The sequence below is a fragment of the Chenopodium album genome, chromosome 14 (assembly GCF_948465745.1).
Source record: "Chenopodium album chromosome 14, dcCheAlbu1.1, whole genome shotgun sequence".
NCBI lineage: Eukaryota > Viridiplantae > Streptophyta > Magnoliopsida > Caryophyllales > Amaranthaceae > Chenopodium > Chenopodium album.
In genome coordinates this window covers 1,944,143-1,953,821 of record NC_137847.1, presented here as the reverse complement: position 1 = coordinate 1,953,821, position 9,679 = coordinate 1,944,143, and the positions used below count along the sequence as shown (strand labels likewise).

General features: G+C 34.1%; 2 protein-coding genes across 3 annotated transcripts; one reads left to right on the top strand and one right to left on the bottom strand.

The window, feature by feature from the left end:
- The first annotated feature begins 921 nt into the window (after nucleotides 1-921).
- LOC145578503 (uncharacterized protein At2g34160-like) lies at nucleotides 922-3,267 on the top strand. Its single transcript, XM_081635813.1, has 5 exons — nucleotides 922-1,198; nucleotides 1,285-1,333; nucleotides 2,359-2,421; nucleotides 2,504-2,568; nucleotides 2,891-3,267. The coding sequence occupies exons 1-5, from the start codon at nucleotides 1,073-1,075 to the stop codon at nucleotides 2,984-2,986; spliced, it is 399 nt and encodes a 132-aa protein (XP_081491939.1). The 5' UTR covers nucleotides 922-1,072; the 3' UTR covers nucleotides 2,987-3,267.
- A 1,711-nt stretch (nucleotides 3,268-4,978) lies between these two features.
- LOC145578502 (ribosome biogenesis regulatory protein homolog) lies at nucleotides 4,979-9,567 on the bottom strand. 2 transcript variants are annotated; one of them, XM_081635812.1, is made up of 9 exons: nucleotides 9,401-9,567; nucleotides 8,846-8,996; nucleotides 8,064-8,115; nucleotides 7,841-7,969; nucleotides 7,567-7,684; nucleotides 5,743-5,926; nucleotides 5,528-5,641; nucleotides 5,213-5,435; nucleotides 4,979-5,109 (listed from the first exon to the last, which is right to left on the bottom strand). In XM_081635812.1, exons 1-8 carry the CDS (start codon nucleotides 9,496-9,498, stop codon nucleotides 5,253-5,255), a joined length of 1,029 nt encoding a protein of 342 aa, XP_081491938.1. In that variant the 5' UTR covers nucleotides 9,499-9,567; the 3' UTR covers nucleotides 4,979-5,109; nucleotides 5,213-5,252. The 2 variants fall into 2 exon arrangements, with proteins under 2 accessions (XP_081491938.1, XP_081491937.1); XM_081635811.1 differs by having other exon boundaries at nucleotides 5,091-5,435.
- Between the last annotated feature and the right edge of the window lie 112 nt (nucleotides 9,568-9,679).

Genomic DNA, 9,679 nt, shown 5'->3' with positions numbered 1-9,679 from the left:
ATCAAAAGACACCCGATTTCTAGTGTAAATCTAATAAATGTTCCATTAGACATATCTACCACAAACCTAAGAGTTTCACATTAAAACCCCAATATATATAGGCCACCTATAATAAGTCGTGACATTTGCTATAAAAATTATACTCCATACATAGTCAAATAATTAAGTTACTATAATGTGGTTCAATTGAATACCTTTTTATCGACGAGAATCATGAGATCACTAATTTTTTTAAGGAAAGATAGTGATCAATAATTAAGTAGCTAAATGTCCAAGAGTAAAAAAAGATACATTTTCTCAAAATTTTTTAATTTTCGAAAGGCACTAGTCTAGATAAGTGGTGAGCAACAAAATTACTTTTCCTTTTAACATGGGAACTCAACACAAAATTAAAACACCATATAAGGTCGAAGAAGAAAGTTCAAGCTTTGTCGAAACGATAATCACTTTACTATCCAATTAACTCTACTCTCACTTATTTGTAGACATTGTCGTAGCCATACATATCTTCTTCCAAGCTTGGCATCAAATAATATCACATCCATACACTCAAAATATTAGGACTTAGGAGTTACGGGTAGGAGTTTACTAATTTTATTGATGACTAATCCAATAAAAATCTTAATTTTGTTTGTACTAAAAATATTCCATATTTGTTTGAATAATTTTTTTAAAATAAATATTTGTTTGAATAATTGATTAATTTTTTGATAATTACTTAATTAGTGTTAAAAAATGATTGTCAAAGTTTTTCAAAAAAAAAAAAAAAAAAAAAAAAAAAAAAAAAAAAAAACCCGATTTGTACTCAATGAAAATTGAAAAATCCAGTAACCCGTACCCGACTAAAAGAAAAGGTCTTAAGAATGAACGAAGCCTCCCTATATAAGCTCCCAATATAGAGGTTTCGAAACTTCCTCCATTAAATTAAAGCTTCAATTTTTCAATCTTTAATCTCCTCTTCTCTCTCCTCCAATTTCAGTTAAGCTATACTTCGAGAAAATTTGATTGGTATTTTCGGGTTTCCCCAAATTCATTGATTTAACTAGGGTTAGGGTTTGGGAGAAATTAAACAATGGCTGCCGTCGAACAAATTACTGAGGGCGTAAACAACTTGAGCGTTGTCGATTCTGGAAAGAAGAATCGAATTCAAGTTTCCAACACCAAAAAACCCCTTTTTTTCTACGTTAATCTCGCCAAGGTAATTTATTTCGCCTTCACAATTTGTTCTATATTTAAATAATTATATTTTGGGTATTTTTGTTGATTTTTGATGATGTTTTGCAGAGGTATATGCAGCAACACAATGAGGTTGAGCTTTCTGCTCTGGGAATGGGTAATTTTCCCTCTTTCTATAAATTTTGATTTTTTTCCTGGCAAATGTAATGTAGCTCAGATGTTTATGTTGTGTTTGTTTTAATTTGTAATACATTGCATTTTGTGATTGATTGTGATTTGTACTTAATGATTTATTTGGTGGGTTGGTTTAAAATTGTGTTAAAATGATATAATTAGGGCTTAATTCATCTGTAAATTGCGTTCTGTTGTGTGAAAATGAAAGAAATTAGCTCAAGATACCTACTTTAGATTTGGTGCCAATTTTTTTTTGGCAATCCTTTAAAATTTATAATTAAGTGTTTAAAATTCAAGTGATGGGAGCTTGAGTTATGGAATTTCCTCTCCTCGTCCCCCTATCTACAAGGTGCACTGAATGATGTTTGCTTGTGGATATAACTTCAATGTGAAATGTAATTTCATTAATTGTAATATATTTCAGATATAATTTTTGGTATGAATTCTTCTTAATTAGATTGGGTTCTTTGCAAATATGTATGATGTTCTTCTTCACGTCTCTTCATTCATGCAGAAGTGTTATACTATGTTGTTATTAATCTATGTCCTGTACGAGTCAAGTGCTATTTTTGTGTTTATTGTACCAAATCTCTTTCAGAAATTGCAAATTCTATTGGTATGGAGATTTGAATGAATTAAATTTTCAGTCTTTTGTTGGAATTGTTGTCAATAAAAATTTACTAGTATGTTTTTGAAGGCACTTGGCTGATTTGATACGTTAAGTTTTTTACTCCTGGATGTCCTCATTTATAAAGTGAGTGGCCTTCATGGTCCATTGTTTGTCTTGAGAGTTGGGATATTGTTTTGATTGGTAGCGAATGGAGCGAATATGATGGTTATATAGTTCAGGCTAGTGAGCTTGCCTTATAATTGGCTATCAAGTTCTCTATTCTAGGGTGCTAGTCTTACAAAACTGTTTTGATTGAATTTTTATAACTGCTTTTCGTGTTTCCTTGTTGGTGTTTGTTGCTTTGACTTATATTTCCTTTTTTTTTGAATAAATTGCAGCTATTGCTACAGTTGTAAGTGTTGCAGAAATTCTCAAAAATGGTGGGCTGGCTGTTGAGAAGAGTAAGAACTTTCTTTTATTGAGAGCTGATGTATAATACACATATTTGAGCTCATGATAATCTAGATTGGTTTAATTTTGCAGAGATCATGACATCTACTGTTGATATAAAGGATGATTCAAGAGGTCGGCCAGTCCAGAAGGCAAAGGTATATGCCTGTTTTTTGCTAGCTCTCTTTTCTATGAACTATTTTACTTTAATATGCATTGTTGTGCATGAACTCAATTTTTTTGTGAACTAAGGGCCTGTTTCACCTAACTCCTTTCGTCTGCTTAGTGCCCCCTTCTAAATTTTAATTTATCTAAACATAATTGGCTCCTATTATTATTTATTTTTCGCTTAAAACTGAATATGATAGCCATTATTTGAACTTATAATTCTTGAAACTCATTTTGTTGAAACGTAAAGAAAAAGGCCTAATCGTAGCTTGTACTCTGATTTTCTGATGATTGTGGGTCTCTATTTTTCAGATAGAGATTTTACTGGAGAAGTCAGCGGACTTCGACGAAATCATGGCAGCTGCTGCTGAGGAAGCTGAGGTTGCTGCTGTTGAAGAGCAGAGCTGAGGTTTTTCTTGTTTTGATAGGGATTTGTTTTGGTAGTAACCAAGATTTTAAGTAGTTGTGTTCTTTCATTATATATGTTTAGGAATTTATTTTTCAAATGAGCATGTTGTCAAGTATTTTCCCCCCATTAGGGTAGGTTCTTAGAAAGTTGTGATCCTGAAATCAGTTGGTCATGTCAGAATACTCTAAATTCAGTTGCCTGGATGTAATCTTTTTTCTTGGGTCAATGAGATTGTGGGACATAATTTGTGCTTCTATATTTCAAATGTTGTTGCCTGGCATCTTATTATAGTGATATGGATGGAGCTTGTTGATCTGTTTTTCTGATTACTAAAATCTTTTTGCTATCATCAAACAGAAAGACAGACAAGACAACTGAACTGGTGCAGCTTCGAATCATACATTCAGGTCATTAGATACCGAATATTGATATGCTTTACCGTCAAACATTAGCTGAATGGCTCACCCCAGCTGCCATTGTTGCATGTATTAATGTATAGACCGTTGTAGTTTCTGCACACTTCAGTAACATATCATTATATCAAACACTTCATCAAAATGTTTCAACATATTGTTCAAATTCCTGTCCTACTTCAAAATTTTCAATAGAATGTTGTAGATTCATACAAATTGGCACACATGTTGTGCAATTAGTTGTCTTGGTTCACAATAAAACAGTGAAGAGTGCCATAAAACCCTTATCCTTGAGTGTGTATAATAACGAGACTAGTTTTGAATCAAAACCAACACTCTTTTATTATCTCAAAAGCCAGAGGATTTTCGAAAGTCAAAATTGCTGGCCCTTGCAGATTGAAGATTAGCAGAAATATACAGCAAATCCGGTGTTGATCAAGCTCTAATACTCCCATGAGTCCCATCATATACTCAAACAACCTCAATATTAGAGTTTCTTTAACAAGCTGAATTAACGCTTGATTATCCGTTGGCAATCTTCATTCCTGAAACTGCGACCCGTGACAAACAGCCTGCCTTTTTCGTAGCTTCTCATCATCTCATGGCATTAGCTACATCCTTTACAAATACTTTTTTTTTTTATTTCCAATTTTAGTTCGATTTGTCCCCTTTACATGGCATTAAAAACCACAGGAATCCATTTTCACTTTGCAGGACAACGTATTATTTGCTATCTGTTTTTTCTCCCACTCACCACCCCCCCCCCCCCCCCTCTCGCTCCCTCTAATTTATGCTTGGTATGAGAGCACAATCCATTCTGCAATTCAAAAACGTCGAAGACAAAGATGATTGTAAATTGGATCGAATTGCTTGATTTAATCCCTCTACGTTAGAATGAGAGGTTGAGTTCCATCTTCCAAAGCATATGATTTCAAGGTTCAAAGACCACTCTATAATCTATATCTGTAAGACTTTTGGATGGATGTCAATGCCTAGATAATTTTCATAGGGGGTTTAAGTATTGGAGATGTCTGGATATTTAAAAGGCAACCAGAAATTGTACGGCTCAATTTACTCAATAATACACGCCTCTCTTCATTTTTAATTGGAGTTCTAATGTGTTTGACTAGTTGTTATACATGGTTTTAATCACCCAAATGGCCTCATGGGGTCTTTGGAGGTTCATGGAAACATCTTGTACTCTTTCCTTTTCGAGTTTGGAATAATTGAAAATTATCCAACATTAAAGGCTATAACCACACTGTTGAGCCAATTTCAGGAATTTTTTCCAAAATCGTGGATATGAGGGGCGTTTTCCGAGTTATAAAAGTTGGTTTGAAAAATCGTGGATATGAGGGGCGTTTTCCGAGTTATAAAAGTTGGTTTGAAACCATAACAAGCCTACTTGTAAGTTTATAAAGTAACAAGCCTACTTGTAAGTTTATAAAGTAACAAGCCTACTTATAAGTTTATAAAGTCCCGAAAATGAATTTGGATGATATAAATTTTAAGTTTGGTCCAGGAGTTTCAAGCGATGCTACCAACGTCCAACAGTGATACTTTAATAGCATTAGTGCATTACCTATCTTGTCCGCGAGATGATTTCCAAAATTTGGAGTATTGGCTCCTTACAATTAGAAGATTCCACATTTTGCTGTATAATGTTGCAGTTTCCCAATTTGCCAGTATCTCAAGCTTGATAGGAGAAACTAGAGAAGAGAGCAAGAACAAACTTAAGTTGTAATTGCCCAAGTTGCCAAAATTTTGATGTCTCATACTACAAAATATGTATGAAATTACACTCATACGAACCTAATGAGATAACTTTGTGGCTAGAAAAGATCAATCAGCTCTAAGATGATTTTGACTTTGATTTTGATTTGGACGAGAACGATGATCCCTTCTTTGACGCTCCTTTGTACGGTGATTTCTTGAAAGATTTTTTCTTTGCGTCCAACTTGCTCGAGGATGATCCCTTGTCTCGTTTATTCTTCTGTTGCTTCTTCTCATTCTGCAAATTAATGTTTCTAACAGCCTGTACATGTATCAACAAACCATGTCAACAAAAATTCTTAGTTAAATGACGTATCCTACCAATTTAGCATTGATTGTGAATTCATAACATACCTTGTTGACATTAAGTGAGTCATGAGAATGCTTTGACATAAGCTTGTTCAAAATCTTATCAGTTTGTTCTCTTTCCTGTGAGCCCATACCCTTTCCTTGCGCGACAGGTAGAAACTAAAAGAACAGGAAATTAAAGGGCAATGAGCCAATGACATAATGAAGATATGAGTTTAAAGAATTTGAAGAGTACTAACAAAGAGTACGGAGAGACAAACCTTCCTATGTTTCCCTTTGCTTTTTAAAGGCTTTTCTCCAGGTAACTTCTTGTCAAATTTCCCGATACTAGCTGTGGAAGTTGCTGCAGCACCAGCAATCTCCTCGAGCTCATTCTTGGTCAGTTTCTTTGGAGCAGCTTGACTTCCACTAATGGGCAATGATGTAGCAGCTAGTTGAACATGGCTGGGAAAATATTCACTATTAAATCTTCTTTCTAAAGGTAAAGATAAGACGCACCTTGCAAATTGTGTCAAGCAAAAACCAAAATTCGAAAGGTGATGTAGGAGGTAAAGATTTCACTTAAAGATAAAAATTGCCAAGGGCTCTTCTACTATAGAAAGTCCCTACACTTAACAAATAAACCCATTGTATTCTCTACAAAGCAACAATGTAATAAAATGTAAATACTGAGTTAAGCTCAGCAATGAGAATTCCAAGTCTGCATATGTTGCAATCTGTTCAAGACTCAAGAAAAAAAGACATGATTTTTTTTTTTTTTTTTTTTAAACACACGGAGTTTTGAATTATGGCTAGAGGACGTTTAACATGAACTAAGATGTCTGATCAATCACAAAGTTCAAGCAGAAACTTTTTATATACTCTCAGACCATAAACCCTGCTCTGCAAAAGTGAGTAGGAACTGAGTTGGCCAATGTTGAGGGTTTGAACAATTAAAACTTTCAAAGTCCTACCAGGTAACATTAATTGACGGAAAACACACAAACCAACTTAAAAAATGGAGGAAAAGAAAAAAAAAAAAAGATCAACTGTAATACTTGGACTCATTCCAGCAAACTTGTCCTTTTTAAAAAAACTTTAAGAAACAAAACATGACAAGTGAGCTGTATATCATATAACAAGGTAAACATATGTAATTAATGAATGGAATTAAACAAGCAGAAAACCTCAAAGCAATGACTGGAATTAAACAAGCAGAAAAGCAATAATTGACTGGAATTAAACAAGCAGAAAAGCAATAACTGAAATCAACACAATGTAATGAAAAATATGTTTTAAATCAAGAAGATACATTAAAAGCAACCCAAAAGGTAGTTGAGAGGGCACTTTTAATTGAACACCTCAAAGAGGCATATCAAGATGTAAGAATCACACTGCATATCAAAACAAATGAGTAAAAATCGATTGCGACTGAAACCAAATGGGATAAAAATCAAACGAGTCATCTTAATAATTAGATACTTAAAGCTGGTGAAAGATGGAAATATGAAAACGTACACCATTCCAAGACCCACCCTACAGTCCTACACAGGAGTGACAGGACTGAACTGAGAAAAATAGACTAACTCATTCTCCAAATAAGAAAAGGAAAAAGTAGTCCACTATCCACATTAACAGCAAAGCATAGTTCTTTTATAAGCTCATAAATTTTTTTTGGTGGATTATTAAGGAGTATCAACATAAATAACTTGCAGCACTGAGATGAATTAGACTCTGTGTCTTTTATTCAGTGAATTAAATAGGTTGGCATTACTCATCATTGGCAAAGAATCAAGGATTATAGAAGTCTCCTAAGAAGTCATTAAGTTCGCAGGCTTTTGCATGTGTTGTAACTAAATGTCTAAATTAAAGGGTTAATGCTCTTATTAATACAGGTGCTTGACAGAATGACAGGAATAGCATATGATTATGGCCAAAAATCATATCTTCATACGTGGAAGTAGACCTCAGAAGGATACTTTTGAATAACTGTCTATCAAATGAGTAACTTCCACAACCCCCAACACTCACATCCAAACTGATCTTGTTTCTTAAGAATTTAGGATGGAAACAGACACAGGAAGTATAACATCAAAGGAATGTACCTCGGCAGGGCACCACTCTTTGCTGCTTCTTTTAGATTCTTCACGCGATTCTTCTGGTTATTATCTACTCGCTGCTTCTTCTCAGCTTTTCGCTTTGCAAAAGGATCTACTCCAGGCTCTGCAATTAGACAAGACACATCAATGGTCACAAAACACGCATATTTTCAAGAAATCCAAAAAAAATTGCATATTTCACAACAGTTATCACAGACTATAATGAATAAAGTAAAAGTATATTCAGAAAAAATACAACATCAGTAGGCTTGCAATATACCATCATTTGGCTTGGCATCAATGATGGGCACATCATCTGCATCATTTGCACGATCATACCCATAAGTGCGCTTCCAATCACCAGTCCTTTCATCGTATGCAATTTTGTCTTTCTTGCGCTTCTTTATGCCTAAAAACATTGTTGCAGATCAAGGTAAATTAAGTGATGCTAAGTCATGAAAGAATCCAAATGACTTAATTGTAAAGAAACTCTTTTAGTTTACCCTTCTTCTGTGCAAACGCCTCCCACTTTGTTGGAGGCTTTGGTCTCGGGAGCTGTATAAGAAAATGATATATCCTTCAGTCAAGAGTATAATAAAGGAGTTATGTTATTGTGAGCACTACCCACTGAAACAGTTGACCATCATCAATTAAAAACAAAAATACGCAACAACCAAGTTCATCAACATGTAATTCGTAATGCTAAAAGCTGCATCCTCATGGCCTAATGAACAAACCGTCTCTGCCAGTGGCCACACACAACTAAGTCTTTCAAAAAGGGATACTCATTTCAGAGAGGTTTAAATAAACTAAATCAATACTTTTGGTAGCTTAACTTTTTTTTTTAAAAAAAAGAGAAGCCAGTTTTTAGGAATCAAGGACAGACATACCACATCTCTTGATAAATCCAGGTATCACTATACACATGATTTCAGATTTCCAAGGGCTAGGTGTTTGATACTTATGGTTGCAGCCATGTTATATTCCTCAGGTTTTTTTTTATTAAAATATAGCTCTTGAAGGATGATAACATTAATTTGATATCTTGTAGTTCATAGATAAACAGAAAAGTTAATTACAAGATATAGCACTCAGTACTAATTATATAAGCTCATACACAAGCAATGAGTCCATAATCAATATTCAAAAAACTCGATATAGAATAGACACCAAATAAGACCTATGCCCAAATAAGCTATGGCCTATAATCGACACCAAATAAGACCAGGAACATTAAAAATCCCTCAAAATATCCCAAATCACAAGACTAAGATAGAGCATTTACATGTTTCTGCCTGGGAAGTCTAGTAGTTGGTGGTGGCAAAGTGACAATGGGACCATCCACATCTTCATTAGCAGGCAAGGTGAAAAGGGCATCTGCAATTGCTTGTGCTAACTCTGTTCCCTTCTCCAGGCATTGTTTGACCAATTCCTCCCTTCATTTTACAGCAAACTATTAGTTTTTCTGTCCAACATTTTCAACAAATACCTTATAAACTTAAAAAGGGGCGAGTTTTGATTTTTCACACTTTCAAAATCAACAAATTCACAACTTTATTTCAAACAAATTGAACCCAAAAACAGAATCACAATTAATCTCAATATAAGACAAACTAAAAATTTTATACATGGGCGTACTAAATGATACAGATTTCTCAGGATTGCAGTATGAATATCAGCAAAACCCGACAAGTTTAATTCAAAAAAATTGATCAAAAACTGAATAATAAACAACTCCAATAGATAGAAGTTAATAAATTTGAACATGGGTTCATACAAAAATGCAAATTTCTAACAATAATTAAAAACAATTTCTGAAAATAATAGATAAAAATCTTACCTTGAAGAAGGGATAGAAGGGAAATGGTGATTAGGGTTAAATGCCAAAAGATTTCCCAAATCAATTTGAAATCCGTTCTGGGTTTCAATCTCCGACATACTTTCTCTCTCTTCTAAAACTTGGAAGCTCAAAAAATGGCGGAAGAGAGCTTCTACTTTACTCTTTCTTGACTTCAAAAAAACCAAGCCCTAAAAACGAAAACAGAGGAAGGGTATAAGGGCCAAATAAACGGCGTCGTATGAAAGAAATAAGACCTAAAACGTTGTCGTATTAACCCAC